At 51.4% G+C, this 17,746-nt stretch overlaps 1 protein-coding gene across 1 annotated transcript in view; it reads right to left on the bottom strand.

Annotated features, from left to right (window-relative positions):
* The window catches only part of LOC110534844 (sarcoplasmic/endoplasmic reticulum calcium ATPase 1), a 110,913-nt gene that overhangs the window by 6,328 nt on the left and 86,839 nt on the right, over positions 1-17,746 (bottom strand). Inside the window, exons 13-19 of the mRNA XM_036989612.1 lie at positions 12,308-12,439; positions 5,945-6,064; positions 5,513-5,731; positions 4,659-4,994; positions 3,669-3,889; positions 2,936-3,138; positions 2,648-2,733 (exon numbers count right to left, since the gene is read on the bottom strand). Coding sequence (XP_036845507.1) covers positions 2,648-2,733; positions 2,936-3,138; positions 3,669-3,889; positions 4,659-4,994; positions 5,513-5,731; positions 5,945-6,064; positions 12,308-12,439 — 1,317 coding nt within the window. The remainder of the gene's footprint in view (positions 1-2,647; positions 2,734-2,935; positions 3,139-3,668; positions 3,890-4,658; positions 4,995-5,512; positions 5,732-5,944; positions 6,065-12,307; positions 12,440-17,746) is intronic.

Below are 17,746 nucleotides of genomic sequence, written 5' to 3' on the forward strand. Positions count from 1 at the left end.
GGAAAGGCAACACACCAGTCTATACAAGGTCCCACAGTTGACAGTGCATGTCAGAGCAAAAACCAAGCCATGAGGTCGAAGGAATTGTCCGTAGAGCTCCGAGACAGGATTGTGTCGAGGCACAGATCTGGGGAAGCTGGCCTCCTGGCCAAACTGGCCAAGAATCTGATGGTCACTCAATGAGCGCTAGAGTACCTCAGTGGAGATGGGAGAACCTTCCAGAAGGACAACCATCTCTGCAGCATTCCACCAATTTAGGCCTTTATGGTAGTGGCCAGACAGAAGCCACTCCTCAGTAAAAGGCACATGACAGCCCACTTGGAGTTTGCCGAAAGACACCTGAAGGACTCTCAGATTATGAGAAACAAGATTCTCAGGTCTGATGAAACCAAGATTGAAGTCTTTGGCCTGAATGCCAAAGTGTCACATCTGGAGGAAACCTGGCACCATCTCTACGGTGAAGCATGGTGGAGGCAGCATCATGCTGTGGGGATGCTTTTCAGTGGCAGAGACTGGGAGACTAGTCAGGATCGAGGGAAAGATGAATGGAGCAAAGTACAGAGAGATCTTTGATGAAAACCTGCTCCAGAGTGCTAAGGACCTCAGACTGGGGCAAAGGTTCACCTTTCAACAGGACAACGACCCTAAGCACACAGCCAAGACAACACAGGAGTGGCTTCTAGACAAGTATATGAATGTCTTTGAGTGGCCCATCTCAAGACATCAGTCAGGAAGTTAAAGCTTGTTCGCAAATGGGTCTTCCAAATGGACAATGACCCCAAGCACACTTCTAAAGTTGTGGCAAAATGGCTTAAGGACAACAAAGTCCAGGTATTGGAGTGGTCATCACAAAGCCCTGACCTCAGTCCTATAGAAAATGTCTGGGCAGAACTGATAAGGTGTGTGCAAGGAAGGACGTCTACAAACCTGACTCAGTTACACCAGAGCCCGGACTTGAACCCGATCGAACATCTCTGGAGAGACCTGAAAATAGCTGTGCAGCGACATTCTCCACCCAACCTGACAGAGCCTGAGAGGATCTGCAGAGAAGAATGGGAGAAACTCCCCAAATACAGGTGTGCCAAGCTTGTAGCATCATACCCAAGAAAACTCGAGGCTGTAATCGCTGCCAAAGGTGCTTCAACAAAGTACTGAGTAAAGGTTCTGAATAATTATGTAAATGTGATATTTCCGCTGATTTTTTTAAAATATTTATTTTTTAAACATTTGCTAAAATTTCTCAAAAACTGTTTTTGCTTTGTCATTATGGAGTATTGTGTGTAGATTGAGGGGGGGGGGGGGGGGGGGGGGGACAATGTAATATATTTTAGAATAAGGCTTTAATTGAACAAAATGTGGAAAAAGTCAAGGAGTCAGATGCACTGTAGATACATGAATTATACTCTTGAGTATTATTCCAAAGCTTCTTACATGGTCTTAGATGAACTTGACTGACTTCCCACAAGTAAATGATCAGAACATTCGGAGAACACAGTGTGTGTGAATGTGTGCTGTGTCCACAGGAAGTGACCTAACCCCCCTGAGACAGGCTGTGTTGGGTCCCAGATCAGATCCGAACCCCACAGCAGCTGCGGGAGACCCTTGGACTCAGTTCCTCTCCTCCTCCTCCTCTCCTGTTCTTCCTGTTTCTCTAGCATTCTTCTTCCTGTTTCTCTAACATTCTTCTTCCTGTTTCTCCAACATTCTTCTTCCTGTTTCTCCAACATTCTTCTTCCTGTTTCTCTAACATTCTTCTTCCTGTTTCTCTAACATTCTTCTTCCTGTTTCTCTAACATTCTTCTTCCTGTTTCTCTGAAATTCTTCTTCCTGTTTCTCTAACATTCTTCTTCCTGTTTCTCTAACATTCTTCTTCCTGTTTCTCTGAAATTCTTCTTCCTGTTTCTCTAACATTCTTCTTCCTGTTTCTCTGACATTCTTCTTCCTTCTCTCAGACCACATGTCTCATTCTCCTCCAATTCTATTGCTCTGTTTGTATGACCCCTAGAGACCGTCGTCACGGCAAACAGCTGATGGGGTAACCTGGGGCTGACCATAAGAACAGCCAAATCCAGTCCAGATCAGTCCTACGTGATAAAGCACTATGGTCTGAAAACAGACACACACAAACACACACACACACACACACACGAGGTGATTCAAAAGTGACTTTCCACCAGAACTTTTCTAGGGGCGGCAGAGATAAGATATGACCTCATGGAACTCTTCAATATCAATTAACTCAAACTATCAGTAAAATCTGATTTTAAAAAACAACAACAGATAAACGGTATAACGCGGACCGTGAAGAGAGACAATCTCTCTCTCACACACACACACACACACACACACACACACACACACAGTTATATTGTTATAATGTAATAATGACTGTATAATGTTATAATGTTATGTTTTTATGTATGTAGGCTGTTGTTTTGTTGCGATGTCATTGTTTTAACCCTGTTTGGACCTTAGGAAGACTAATGGGGATCCTAATACATATTCAATACTAGGTCTTACTGTACTCATTAGGACACACTGTAGCATTGGACAGTCCCTCCCTGTTTCAGTCTGTTTTCTTCCACTTGGTGTCTAATGAATAAGGCCCTAGTGAAGTCTTTGTAATGGTATGTTTGTTTCCACTCACCAGCTGGTAGAAGGACACGTGAGGACCTTCATCATCAAACAAGTACCACCAGGTGGCAGCACCCACCGTGCCCAGACCAACATACCCTGCAAGGACACACAGTCAGACAGAGACCCAGCAACAGTGAGATCCAAGTCCATCATGATTTAATCCCCAATGGATAATCTTTAAGTAGCTAGCATGAAACTAATGATTATAGCTCACAAGAATACATTACGAATACAAGAGAGTCTGAATGAGCTGCCGATGTATTCTAACCAGTGTCCAGTAGACCAGACAGTGTCTCACCTCCGATGGCCAGGTATCTGAAGAACAGCCACCCAGAGATGAGGGGCTCCTTGGGGTTGCGGGGCGGCTTGTCCATGATGTCCAGGTCTGGGGGGTTGAAGCCCAGGGCAGTCGCAGGGAGACCATCTGTCACCAGGTTGACCCACAGCAACTGGACCGGGATCAGAGCCTCAGGAAGACCCAAGATGGCCGTCAAGAAAATGCTTCCAGACAGCGAGGGGGGGAAAAACACATCAGAAAGACATAAAGACCAGAGTCAGTATTCCTGAGAACTCTGGTTAGGAGTCTGGACGACGTATGTGTGTCTGTCTGATGTGGTGGGCTTGCATTACTATCGTCATGGATACTGGAAATCCCCCAGACCCAACAAGGAGAGTAAAACAAGGACATTTCCCAGGTCCTCACGAGGACAAACGGCTATTTTAGGGGCTAGGTTCAGGGTAAAATGTTAATTTAATTCGATTTAACTCGGCAAGTCAGTTAAGAACAAATTCTTATTTACAATGACGGCCTACACAAAAGGCCTCCTGCGGCGGCCGGGGGCCTGGGATAATTCCAAAAAATAAATAAATACAATATAAATATAGGACAAAAAAAAACACACAAGAGACAACACTGCATGGTTAATGTTAGGGGAAATAGCATTTTGAATGGTAATCAATTTTAGGTCCCCACAAGGATAGTAAAACGTACGCTCTGTGTGTGTGTGTGCAGTGCATGCGTCAGTGCTTACCAGACGACCTCTCCCACGTTGGAGCTGATGAGGTAGCGGATGAACTGTTTCATGTTGTTGTAGATGGCCCTGCCCTCCTCCACAGCCGCCACGATGGTAGAGAAGTTATCGTCAGACAGAACCATCTCAGATGCTGACTTCGCCACAGCTGTGCCCGAGCCCATGGCAATGCCAATCTCTGCCTTCTTCAGGGCTGGCGCGTCATTCACCCCATCACCAGTCTGTGGAGAGAGGGAGGAATATTGAATCATTTCTTTATTTAATAGTGTTAGACTCTTATGGGTTAATAAGATGTTATACAGACATGAGATTGGAAAGTTGATCTATCACAGAACTCTTTCATTGTCAAGGCAAGTCAGAATTAGATTGGCCCAGAAGTGATTTATCCAAAGAATTAGCTCGAACATATCAATGAATTCATTTATTAATTTGCACACCAATGAAACAAGATCAATATTAATCTAGATCAAGTCAGGATTATAATGAAATAAGGTCAATATTAATCTAGATCAAGTCAGGATTATAATGAAATAAGGTCAATATTAATCTAGATCAAGTCAGGATTATAATGAAATAAGGTCAATATTAATCTAGATCAAATCAGGATTATAATGAAATAAGGTCAATATTAATCTAGATCAAATCAGGATTATAATGAAATAAGGTCAATATTAATCTAGATCAAGTCAGGATTATAATGAAATAAGGTCAATATTAATCTAGATCAAGTCAGGATTATAATGAAATAAAGTCAATATTAATCTAGATCAAGTCAGGATTATAATGAAATAAGGTAAATATTAATCCAGATCATGTCAGAATTATAATAAAATAAAGTCCATATTAATCTAGATCAAATCAGGATTATAATGAAATAAGGTCAATATTAATCTAGATCAAGTCAGGATTATAATGAAATTAGGCGCTGAGCTCCCACAGCCATTCAGTTAAAGGACTAGGGGAGGAGCTGTGTGTCAACCCTCGTCTCACCATGGCAGTGATCTCATCAAACGACTGCAGGAAGCCCACAATCTTAGACTTGTGGGCAGGCTCCACGCGGGCAAAGCACCGTGCCCTCTTCACAGCGTCTCTCTGGGAGTCTATGGGCAGGTCATCAAACTCTCGGCCCGTGTAGGCCTTGCCCACTACATCCTCATCCTCGCCGAAGATACCGATGCGTCGGCAGATGGCCACGGCCGTGCCCTTGTTGTCCCCGGTGATCATGATGACACGGATGCCAGCCTCGGCGCACAGCTGGATGGAACCAATCACCTCCTTCCTGGGCGGGTCCAGCATACCCACACAGCCAACGAACGTTAGGCCCGTCTGGGGAGAGAGGTAGAGAGAGAGACAGAGGAGGAGGAGGAGGAGCGAGAGACAGAGGAGGACGAGGAGGAGGAGCGAGAGACAGAGGAGGAGCGAGGAGGAGCGAGAGACAGAGGAGGACGAGGAGGAGGAGCGAGAGACAGAGGAGGAGCGAGGAGGAGCGAGAGACAGAGGAGGAGCGAGGAGGAGCGAGAGAGCAAGAGCGGAGGAGGGAAGGGTAGAGGGGAAAGACAGTATAATGAACCAGCAAGCACCAGATGGATAAAGGTCAAACACCCAGTCAAGCATTCAAATACAACCTGGATGTAGCGAAGGATCGATCCCCGGCTTCACCGTAGAACTAAACCATTTCAAATATGATGATCGTTATCAATTCTTTCAATGTGGATGGTCTTTCCCAACAGGAACCAGTTCAACTTTTTTTTTAAAACACAACAACATTCTTCGCTTTTTTGAGTGAGTATTCTCCTGCCCACGAGTCTGGCATTCACCCAGCTTCTTGTTCGTCTCTGACTGACCTCATACTCAGCAAACTTGGTGGAGTTCTCCAGATCCATGTCCTGTTGTCTAGGTGGCGAGTCCCGTGTGGCCATGCCCAGGCATCTCAGCGTGTCCCTGCCCGTGCCCCAGTCCCTGATCAGGGAGGTGAGCTGCTCTTTCAGGGGCATGGTCAGCGCCACCTTCCCTGTGCCAACACGCAGGTACTGGCAACGCTCCATCACACTCTCTGGGGCACCCTGTGGGAGTGGAGGGGTGGGCGGGATATAGATATATATTTAGTGTGTGTGTGTGCGCGCGTGTGTCAGTATGTGTGTCTGTCTGTATGTGTGTGTCTGTGTTAGAGGGGTCAAAAGGTCACAATGGACATCCAAGCTCCTCTCCCACTCTGGCTTATAGAGAAAATGCATAGAGTCTCGGTCGGGTCGGGTCGGGTCTGTCTGTGTGTGTACCTTGATGAACATCTTGCACCCAGAGCCTGTTTTGTTGGTGGGGGTACAGTACACAGACATGGACTTGCGGTCCCGAGAGAACTCCAGAGTAAACTCTTTCTTCATCAGCTGTCTGATCACCTGGTAGAAGAGAGAAAGAGGGAGGTGAGAGAGAGGCAGGTGAGATGGAGGACGAGAGAGAGGGGCAGGTGAGATGGAGGGAGAGAGAGAGGGGCAGGTGAGATGGAGGGAGAGAGAGAGGGGCAGGTGAGATGGAGGGAGAGAGAGAGGCAGGTGAGATGGAGGATGAGAGAGAGGGGCAGGTGAGATGGAGGGAGAGAGAGAGGGGCAGATGAGATGGAGGGAGAGAGAGAGGGGCAGATGAGATGGAGGGAGAGAGAGAGGGGCAGGTGAGATGGAGGGAGAGAGAGAGGGGGGCAGATGAGATGGAGGGAGAGAGAGAGGGGCAGATGAGATGGAGGGAGAGAGAGAGGGGCAGATGAGATGGAGGGAGAGAGAGAGGGGCAGATGAGATGGAGGGTGAGAGAGAGGGGCAGATGAGATGGAGGGAGAGAGAGAGGGTCAGATGAGATGGAGGTTGAGAGAGAGGGGCAGATGAGATGGAGGGAGAGAGAGAGGGGCAGATGAGATGGAGGGAGAGAGAGAGGGTCAGATGAGATGGAGGGCGAGAGAGAGGGGCAGATGAGATGGAGGGTGAGAGAGAGGGGCAGATGAGATGAAGGGCGAGAGAGGGGGGCAGATGAGATGGAGGGTGAGAGAGAGGGGCAGATGAGATGGAGGGCGAGACAGCGGGGCAGGTGAGATGGAGGGCGAGAGAGAGGGGCAGGTGAGATGGAGGGCGAGAGAGAGGGGCAGGTGAGATGGAGGGCGAGAGAGAGGGGCAGATGAGATGGAGGGCGAGAGAGAGGGGCAGATGAGATGGAGGGCGAGAGAGAGGGGCAGATGAGATGGAGGGCGAGAGAGAGGGGCAGATGAGATGGAGGGCGAGAGAGAGGGGCAGATGAGATGGAGGGCGAGAGAGAGGGGCAGATGAGATGGAGGGCGAGAGAGAGGGGCAGATGAGATGGAGGGCGAGAGAGCGGGGCAGATGAGATGGAGGGCGAGAGAGAGGGGCAGATGAGATGGAGGGCGAGAGAGCGGGTTAAGTGGGCTTGTTTGTGGACCTGTCAGTGTAAGCCGGTGCCCAAGATGTATATTCCAGACAGGCATGTTAGTGGGCACCTGTGGGGGACTGGGGGGCTTGACTCTGGCTTGGCTGTGTTGTTGTTGTTGTTGTTATAAAGGGGGCACTTATGGGCCAGGTGGGAGACAGAGTGGGAGGTTTCTCTGGCTGCTGACACCTAATGGATAGGGCTCAATAAGAGGGTGATGTCTGGGGGAGGGAGTCTTGGCTGGGCTGCTGACACCTAATGGATAGGGCTCAATAAGAGGGTCCGGGGGAGGGAGTCTTGGCTGGGCTGCTGACACCTAATGGATAGGGCTCAATAAGAGGGTCCGGGGGAGGGAGTCTTGGCTGGGCTGCTGACACCTAATGGATAGGGCTCAATAAGAGGGTCCGGGGGAGGGAGTCTTGGCTGGGCTGCTGACACCTAATGGATAGGGCTCATTAAGAGGGTCTGGGGGAAAGAGTCTTGGCTGGGCTGCTGACACCTAATGAATAGGGCTCAATAAGAGGGTCTGGGGCAGGGAATCTTGGCTGGGCTGCTGACACTTAATGGATAGGGCTCAATAAGAGGGTGATGTCTGGGGGAGGGAGTCTTGGCTGGGCTGCTGACACCTAATGGATAGGGCTCAATAAGAGGGTCCGGGGGAGGGAGTCTTGGCTGGGCTGCTGACACCTAATGGATAGGGCTCATTAAGAGGGTCTGGAGGAGGGAGTCTTGGCTGGGCTGCTGACACCTAATGGATAGGGCTCAATAAGAGGGTCCGGTGGAGGGAGTCTTGGCTGGGCTGCTGACACCTAATGGATAGGGCTCAATAAGAGGGTGATGTCCGGGAGAGGGAGTCTTGGCTGGGCTGCTGACACCTAATGGATAGGGCTCAATAAGAGGGTCTGGGGGAGGGAGTCTTGGCTGGGCTGCTGACACCTAATGGATAGGGCTCCTCAATAAGAGGGTCTGGGGGAGGGAATCTTGGCTGGGCTGCTGACACTTAATGGATAGGGCTCAATAAGAGGATGATGTCTGGGGGAGGGAGTCTTGGCTGGGCTGCTGACACCTAATGGATAGGGCTCAATAAGAAGGTGATGTCTGGGGGAGGGAGTCTTGGCTGGGCTGCTGACACCTAATGGATAGGGCTCAATAAGAGGGTCCGGGGGAGGGAGTCTTGGCTGGGCTGCTGACACCTAATGGATAGGTCTCAATAAGAGGGTGATGTCCGGGAGAGGGAGTCTTGGCTGGGCTGCTGACAACTAATGGATAGGGCTCAATAAGAGGGTCTGGGGGAGGGAGTCTTGGCTGGGCTGCTGACACCTAATGGATAGGGCTCAATAAGAGGGTCTGGGGGAGGGAGTCTTGGCTGGGCTGCTGACACCTAAAGGATAGGGCTCAATAAGAGGGTCCGGGAGAGGGAGTCTTGGCTGGGCTGCTGACACCTAATGGATAGGGCTCAATAAGAAGGTCTGGGGGAGGGAGTCTTGGCTGGGCTGCTGACACCTAATGGATAGGGCTCAATAAGAAGGTCTGGGGGAGGGAGTCTTGGCTGGGCTGCTGACACCTAATGGATAGGGCTCAATAAGAGGGTCCGGGGGAGGGAGTCTTGGCTGGGCTGCTGACACCTAATGGATAGGGCTCATTAAGAGGGTCTGGGGGAAGGAGTCTTGGCTGGGCTGCTGACACCTAATGGATAGGGCTCAATAAGAGGGTCTGGGAGAGGGAGTCTTGGCTGGGCTGCTGACACCTAATGGATAGGGCTCAATACGAGCGTCTGGGGGAGGGAGTCTTGGCTGGGCTGCTGACACCTAATGGATAGGGCTCAATAAGAAGGTCTGGGGGAGGGAGTCTTGGCTGGGCTGCTGACACCTAATGGATAGGGCTCAATAAGAAGGTCTGGGGGAGGGAGTCTTGGCTGGGCTGCTGACACCTAATGGATAGGGCTCAATAAGAGGGTCCGGGGGAGGGAGTCTTGGCTGGGCTGCTGACACCTAATGGATAGGGCTCATTAAGAGGGTCTGGGGGAAGGAGTCTTGGCTGGGCTGCTGACACCTAATGGATAGGGCTCAATAAGAGGGTCTGGGAGAGGGAGTCTTGGCTGGGCTGCTGACACCTAATGGATAGGGCTCAATACGAGCGTCTGGGGGAGGGAGTCTTGGCTGGGCTGCTGACACCTAATGGATAGGGCTCAATAAGAGGGTCTGGGAGAGGGAGTCTTGGCTGGGCTGCTGACACCTAATGGATAGGGCTCAATAAGAGGGTCCGGGGGAGGGAGTCTTGGCTGGGCTGCTGACGCATGAGCTGCGTGCGGTTCAGTATGACAGAATGGCGTGCAGCGTTGAATTCAACGGGAAACAGTACTGTACTCAACGACCAGTTGAAAAACTTGATTATGGTGGCACAAGAGGGCAATTACCATATGGCGTGGCTGGACGAGTTTTGCAATTTCAGACAGTCACACCCACATGGATCAGGCCACACCCATATTGCTCAGGCCACACCCACCAAACAGGAGCACATGTACCACAAAGGCTGTTGAAGAACGGTGTACACCATTTTTGGGGGAAACGTCACGCAATGTAGCCAACTGAACCTACCCATAAAGGATGAGACACCAAACACCATGTCTACTCTTGACTGGGAGGTTGGACTGTGTTGTTGTGATGGAGGGAGGGGTCTATCAGACCAGGTGGGGGACTAGGACTGGGAGGTTGGACTGTGTAGTTGTGATGGAGGGAGGGGTCTATCAGACCAGGTGGGGGACTAGGACTGGGAGGTTGGACTGTGTAGTTGTGATGGAGGGAGGGGTCTATCAGACCAGGTGGGGGACTAGGACTGGGAGGTTTGACTGTGTTGTTGTGATGGAGGGAGGGGTCTATCAGACCAGGTGGGGGACTAGGACTGGGAGGTTGGACTGTGTTGTTGTGATGGAGGGAGGGGTCTATCAGACCAGGTGGGGGGACCAGGACTGGGAGGTTGGACTGTGTAGTTGTGATGGAGGGAGGGGTCTATCAGACCAGGTGGGGGACTAGGACTGGGAGGTTGGACTGTGTAGTTGTGATGGAGGGAGGGGTCTATCAGACCAGGTGGGGGACTAGGACTGGGAGGTTTGACTGTGTTGTTGTGATGGAGGGAGAGGTCTATCAGACCAGGTGGGGGACTAGGACTGGGAGGTTGGACTGTGTTGTTGTGATGGAGGGAGGGGTCTATCAGACCAGGTGGGGGGACCAGGACTGGGAGGTTTGTTGTTGGGGTGTAATCATTATTCTACACCGTAGCTAACTGCCTCGCAACGGAAAACAATTTGCAGCAAATTAAGGCACTTCCCTGTTTGGTTCGTAATGAAAACACCCTGATGGTGCTCTAACATCCTGTCTGAACACTCAGCCAATGGCACCAGACAGACAATTGGGCAAGTGTGTACATATGAATCAATGTGGGCCAGACAGGACCCTCTGTCTGTGAAGCTCCAGTGACAACAGATGATTCAGCGATAAAGGTCCTCTGATGTTACAGAGGACCCTGACACCACTTAGGCTTTACAAAAGTAGCACAATTATTGGCAAAAGAGCTAATCCGATTGGTCAAAAGACTAATTAGTTCAGAAAAATAAATATCAGAATTAGGCTGCCTGTGTAAACACACCCTTGAAAAAGGTACAACTCAACTTGGCTTTAATTAAGCTTGTAGTGAAGTGTATAGTTACCAGGGAACACAGCCCTGCTTTCACACCCTTCAACATCTGCCAAATAACAACTGCTATAAATACATGAGAATATAGCATGTTGGTCTAAATAGCAAGGATCTTAAATGGCTGTATAGTGTAGTGGCTTCTGATAGAGCATTAACAGTAGGGGTCACCCAGGCTCCAGTTACACAGCTATGTGAGTTATCAGGCTGGTAGTCAGGTAGAAACAATATCATCCACTTCTCCTCTCTCCCTGTCTCCCATTCCCTTCCCTTCATCCCATACTGTCACCGCTCTCCCTCCCACCCTTTCCCCACAGCCTCCCTCCCTCCCTTCTCTCTCTCTCCCTCCCACTCCCCCTTCATCCCTACCTTCTCCTAACCCCCTCCCACCCTTCCCCCACAGCCTCCCTCCCAACATCCCTTCTCCCCAGCCTCCCTCCCGTCTCTCTCTCTCCCCCTCCCTCCATCACTACCTTCTCCTCACCCCTCCCCTCCCACCCTTCCCCCCCAGCCTCCCTCCCTTCTCCTCTCCCTCTCCCACCCTTCCCCCACAGCCTCCCTCCCAACATCCCTTCTCCCCACCCTCCCTCCCTTCTCTCGCTCTCCCCCTCCCTCCATCCCTACCTTCTCCTCTCCCCTCCCACCCTTCCCCCACAGCCTCCCTCCCAACATCCCTTCTCCCCAGCCTCTCCCTCTCCCTCCATCCCTACCTTCTCCTCTCCCCCTCCCACCCTTCCCCCACAGCCTCCCTCCCAACATCCCTTCTCCCTAGCCTCCCTCCCTCCCTTCTCTCTCTCTCTCTCTCTCTCCCCCTCCCTCCATCCCTACCTTCTCCTCTCCCCTCCCTCCGATCCTCCCTCCCAGCTCAGACAGTTATGTCCTGGAGACATGATGCCAGGGGACTCAAGACACTTGACAGATGTCCTCACAGAAAGACAGCCACTGGGCCAAAATTCCTCTTCGTCCCATCACAAAAACAAAAGACGTGGAACATGAGTACAAGTCGATCTAGTGACGGCAGAACATAGTTACACACAGTTTCACCTCAAAAATCCTTCACCGTCAACTAGTGCATTAGTAGGAAACCTCTTCCTTTTCCCCCTGTGGAAAGCCCTAACAGAGAGCTGGAAAGTTTAGCTAACCTCTTCATAAACCCCCGGCTTGTCTAAATATTATCCTCTCTAGCCTCTGAGGACAGGACTTGTGACAGGGTTTTTTTTCTTCTCATTGTGGGACTGCTGGGGATATGAATGGAGTTCAGTGGAAAAACTTGAAAACGCAGGTCATTGACAAGAACACAGGGAGTTAGTCTCTCTCTCTCGTGTCTTCCTGTCACAGTGTCATTGGTCATGCACAGAGAGAAGGAAAGACGCACCACTTCTCAATGGGGGGGGGGGGCTTGTTAAGCTGTTAAGGAGCCTTTTGGACCTAGACTTGGTGCTCCGGTACTGCTTGCTGTGCGGTAGCAGAGAGAACAGTCTATGACCAGACTTCCCCTCAGTGTTTCCCCCTCGTTGCTTACTGAGTTGCAGGCGCCGGCGCGCTCCACCTTGCTGAGGCCTGACACGTCAGTCTTGAACACGTTCATCTTCTCCACCAGTGTAGTGAGGGCCGTCTCTGTCGCCTCACCCACCTTCTCATACACTCCTTTGACCTGGGACAGGAGAGAGGATAGGTAAGTCGAAAGCTTTGAAACACACTGTCATTCAGAAAGACAGAGACATAAGAACAAACACCATTGTAAATACAACCCATATTTATGTTTATTTATTTTTCCCTTTTGTACTTTAACTATTTGCACATAATACGACATTTGTAATGTCTATTATTTTGTAACTTTTGTGAGTGTAATGTTTACTGTTCATTTTTATTGTTTATTATATAGTTAACTTGCTTTGGCAATGTTAAAATATGTTTAAAGCCCTTAAATTGAATTGAGAGAGGGAATTATGATGCGAGAAGTCCACTGGGTTTTCATAGGGCATATCTCTGCCCACACCATCTGTCTGTCCACCCAGCTGAACCACACCACGATGTAAACTCAGCAAAAAAAGTAACTTCCTCTCACTGTCAACTGCGTTTATTTTCAGCAAACTTAACATGTGTAAATATTTGTATGAACATAAGATTCAACAACTGAGACATAAACTGAACAGGTTCCACAGACATGTGTCTAACAGAAATTGAATAATGTGTCCCTGAACAAAGGGGGGCCAAATGAAAAGTAACAGTCAGTGTCTGGTGTGGCCACCAGCTGCATTAAGTTCTGCAGTGCATCTCCTCCTCATAGACTGCACCAGATTTCCCAGTTCTTGCTGTGAGATGTTACCTCACTCTTCCACCAAAGCACCTGCAAGTTCCCGGACATTTCTGGGGGGAATGGCCCTAGCCCTCACCCTCCGATCCAACAGGTCCCATACGTGCTCAATGGGAATGAGATCCAGGCTCTTCGCTGGCCATGGTAGAACACTGACATTCCTGTCTTTCCTGTCATTCCTGCAGGAAATCACACACAAAACGAGCAGTATGGCTGGTGGCATTGTCATGCTGGAGGGTCATGTCAGGAAGAGCCTGCAGGAAGGGTACCACATGAGGGAGGTACCACATGTCTTCCCTGTAACGCACAGCGTTGAGATTGCCTGCAATGACAACAAGCTCAGTCCAATGATTATGTGACACGCGGCCACAGACCATGATGGACTCTCTACCTCCAAATGAATCCCGCTCCAGAATTACAGGTCTTCGGTGTAACGCTCATTCCTTCAACGATAAACGCGAATCCGAACATCACCCCTGGGGAGGCAAAACTGCAACTCGTCAATGAAGAGCACTTTTTGCCAGTCCTGTCTGGTCCAGTGACGGTGGGTTTGTGCCCATAGGCGACGTTGTTGCCGGTGATGTCTGGTGAGGACCTGTCTTACAACGGGCCTACAAGCCCCCAGTCCAGCCTCCCTCAGCCTATTGCGGACAGTCTGAGCACTGATGGAGGGATTGTGCATTCCTGGTGTAACTCGGGAAGTTGTTGTTGCCATCCTGTACCTGTCTCGCAGGTGTGATGTTCATATGCACCGATCATGTGCAGGTGTTGTTATACGTGGTCTGCCACTGCGAGGACGATCAGCTGTCTGTCCTGTCTACCTGTAGCTCTGTCTTAGGCGTCTCTTGGTACGAACATTGCAATGTATTGCCCTGGCCACATCTGCAGTCCTCATGCCTCCTTGCAGTATGCCTAAGGCACGTTTACGCAGATGAGCAGGGACCCTGGGCATCCTCCTTTTGGTGTTTTTCAGAGTCAGTAGAAAGGCCTCTTTAGTGTCCTAAGTCTTCATAACTGTGACCTTAATTGCCTACCGTCTGTAAGCTCTTAGTGTCTTAACGACCGTTCCACAGGTGCATGTTCATTAATGGTTTATGGTTCATTGAACAAGCATGGGAAACAGTGGTTTAAACCCTTTACAATGAAGATCTGTGAAGTTATTTGGATTTTTACCAACTATCTTTGAAAGACAAGAGTTCTGAAAAAGGGACGTTTCTTTTTTTTTGCTGAGTTTATAAAACCCCCAGGCTCCTCCAACCTCCGACATCAGGGTCCACCACTCTCCCTCTCCACAGAGCTGCTCTTTCTCCATCATGTCTATTTGGGGAAGCCAGGGTTTCATTCTACTGCTTAACTGTCACAAAATGGCATCTTCTCAGCGTTTGAGTTTCTTCCAATTAGACCATGCCATATCTTCAGCTTCCCTTTACACGCAGCATGGTTACCATAGCACCATGGTGATGACAGAGAGGTGAGAAAACAGAATCACACATCAGAGTAAAATTGGATTGGCAATTGTAGAAGACTCCCGTGTGTGTGCGTGTGTGTGTGTGTGTGTGCGTGCCTTGGTCATGATTCATGCATTCAGGGCAATGTAATAGGTGGTTTGTATACATAGCTAAGTTCATGAAGACATTTGCCAGCTTGTCTTACTGGCACAAAGACCCGTCTCTAAGAGACGAGTCTGATTTGCTTAGCAACCACACTCATTTGTTAGTCCAACTCCACATTGATGACGACATCAGTCAAACCTAGGAGAAAGGAGGAACAACAGATGTGCAGCCATGTCTCAGTGTGTGTGTGTGTGTGTGTGTGTGTGTGTGTGTGTGTGTGCACGTAAATAGGGGATGCTTATATTTGTCCTGTTTCATTCATCTATAACTGTGTAACCTGTACAATTGTGTATTGGAAATGTGTTTCATTTGCATATCCCCACTCAGAGAGTGGGGACACGACAAGGGTCACGACAAGGGTTACCATATCCCAACTCCCCCTGAGACCCTCAGAGAGTGGGGCCACCCTGAGACACCCCCAGAGAGTGGGGTCACCATATCCCAACTCCCCCTGAGACCCTCAGAGAGTGGGGCCACGACAAGGGTCACCATATCCTAACTGCCCTTGAGACACCCTCAGAGAGTGGGGCCACGACCAGGGTCACCATATCCCAACTCCCCCTGAGACACCCTCAGAGAGTGGGGCCACGACCAGGGTCACCATATCCCAACTCCCCCTGAGACACCCTCAGAGAGTGGGGCCACGACAAGGGTCACCATATCCCAACTGCCCCTGAAACACCCTCAGAGAGTGGGGCAACGACCAGGGTCACCATATCCCAACTCCCAGTGAGACACCCTCAGAGAGTGGGGCTACCCTGAGACACCCTCAGAGAGTGGGGTCACCATATCCCAACTTCCCCTTGAGACACCCTCAGAGAGTGGGGCCACCATATCCCAACTCCCCCTGAGACACCCTCAGAGAGTGGGGCCACGACCAGGGTCACCATATCCCAACTCCCCCTGAGACACCCTCAGAGAGTGGGGCCACGACTAGGGTCACCATATCCTAACTGCCCCTGAGACACCCTCAGAGAGTGGGGCCACTCTGAGACACCCTCAGAGAGTGGGCCACGACAAGGGCCACCATATCCCAACTCCCCCTGAGACACCCTCAGAGAGTGGGGCCACCCTGAGACACCCTCAGAGAGTGGGGCCACTCTGAGACACCCTCAGAGAGTGGGGTCACCATATCCCAACTTCCCCCTGAGACACCCTCAGAGAGTGGGGCCACCATATCCCAACTCCCCCTGAGACACCCTCAGAGAGTGGGGCCACCATATCCCAACTCCCCTTGAGACACCCTCAGAGAGTGGGGCCACGACCAGGGTCACCATATCCCAACTCCCCCTGAGACACCCTCAGAGAGCGGGGCCACGACCAGGGTCACCAAATCCCAACTCCTCTTGAGACACCCTCAGAGAGTGGGGCCACGACAAGGGTCACCATATCCTAACTGCCCCTGAGACACCCTCAGAGAGTGGGGCCACCATATCCCAACTCCCCCTGAGACACCCTCAGAGAGTGGGTCCACCCTGAGACACCCTCAGAGAGTGGGGCCACCCTGAGACACCCTCAGAGAGTGGGGCCACCCTGAGACACCCTCAGAGAGTGGGGCCACCCTGAGACACCCTCAGAGAGTGGGGCCACGACAAGGTTCACCATATCCCAACTCCCCCTGAAACACCCTCAGTGAGTGGGGCCACCCTGAGACACCCTCAGAGAGTGGGGCCACCCTGAGACACCCTCAGAGAGTGGGGCCACCCTGAGACACCCTCAGAGAGTGGGGCCACCCTGAGACACCCTCAGAGAGTGGGGCCACCCTGAGACACCCTCAGAGAGTGGGGCCACCCTGAGACACCCTCAGAGAGTGGGGCCACCCTGAGACACCCTCAGAGAGTGGGGCCACCCTGAGACACCCTCAGAGAGTGGGGCCACCCTGAGACACCCTCAGAGAGTGGGGCCACCCTGAGACACCCTCAGAGAGTGGGGCCACCCTGAGACACCCTCAGAGAGTGGGGCCACGACCAGGGTCACCATATCCCAACTCCCCCTGAGACACCCTCAGAGAGCGGGGCCACGACCAGGGTCACCAAATCCCAACTCCTCTTGAGACACCCTCAGAGAGTGGGGCCACGACAAGGGTCACCATATACTAACTGCCCCTGAGACACCCTCAGAGAGTGCGGCCACGACAAGGTTCACCATATCCCAACTCCCCCTGAAACACCCTCAGTGAGTGGGGCCACCCTGAGACACCCTCAGAGAGTGGGGCCACCCTGAGACACCCTCAGAGAGTGGGGCCACCCTGAGACACCCTCAGAGAGTGGGGCCACCCTGAGACACCCTCAGAGAGTGGGGCCACGACCAGGGTCACCATATCCCAACTCCCCCTGAGACACCCTCAGAGAGCGGGGCCACGACCAGGGTCACCAAATCCAAATCCTCTTGAGACACCCTCAGAGAGTGGGGCCACGACAAGGGTCACCATATCCTAACTGCCCCTGAGACACCCTCAGAGAGTGGGGCCACCATGTCCCAACTCCCCCTGAGACACCCTCAGAGAGTGGGGCCACGACCAGGGTCACCATATCCCAACTCCCCTGAGACACCCTCAGAGAGTGGGGCCACGACAAGGGTCACCATATCCCAACTGCCCCTGAAACACCCTCAGAGAGTGGGGCAACGACCAGGGTCACCATATCCCAACTCCCAGTGAGACACCCTCAGAGAGTGGGGCCACCCTGAGACACCCTCAGAGAGTGGGGTCACCATATCCCAACTTCCCCTTGAGACACCCTCAGAGAGTGGGGCCACCATATCCCAACTCCCCCTGAGACACCCTCAGAGAGTGGGGCCACGACAAGGGTCACCATATCCCAACTCCGCCTGAGACACCCTCAGAGAGTGGGGCCACGACCAGGGCCACCATATCCCAACTCCCCCTGAGACACCCTCAGAGAGTGGGGCCACCCTGAGACACCCTCAGAGAGTGGGGCCACTCTGAGACACCCTCAGAGAGTGGGGTCACCATATCCCAACTTCCCCCTGAGACACCCTCAGAGAGTGGGGCCACCATATCCCAACTCCC

This window comes from Oncorhynchus mykiss, chromosome 10, assembly GCF_013265735.2.
Source record: "Oncorhynchus mykiss isolate Arlee chromosome 10, USDA_OmykA_1.1, whole genome shotgun sequence".
Lineage (NCBI taxonomy): Eukaryota > Metazoa > Chordata > Actinopteri > Salmoniformes > Salmonidae > Oncorhynchus > Oncorhynchus mykiss.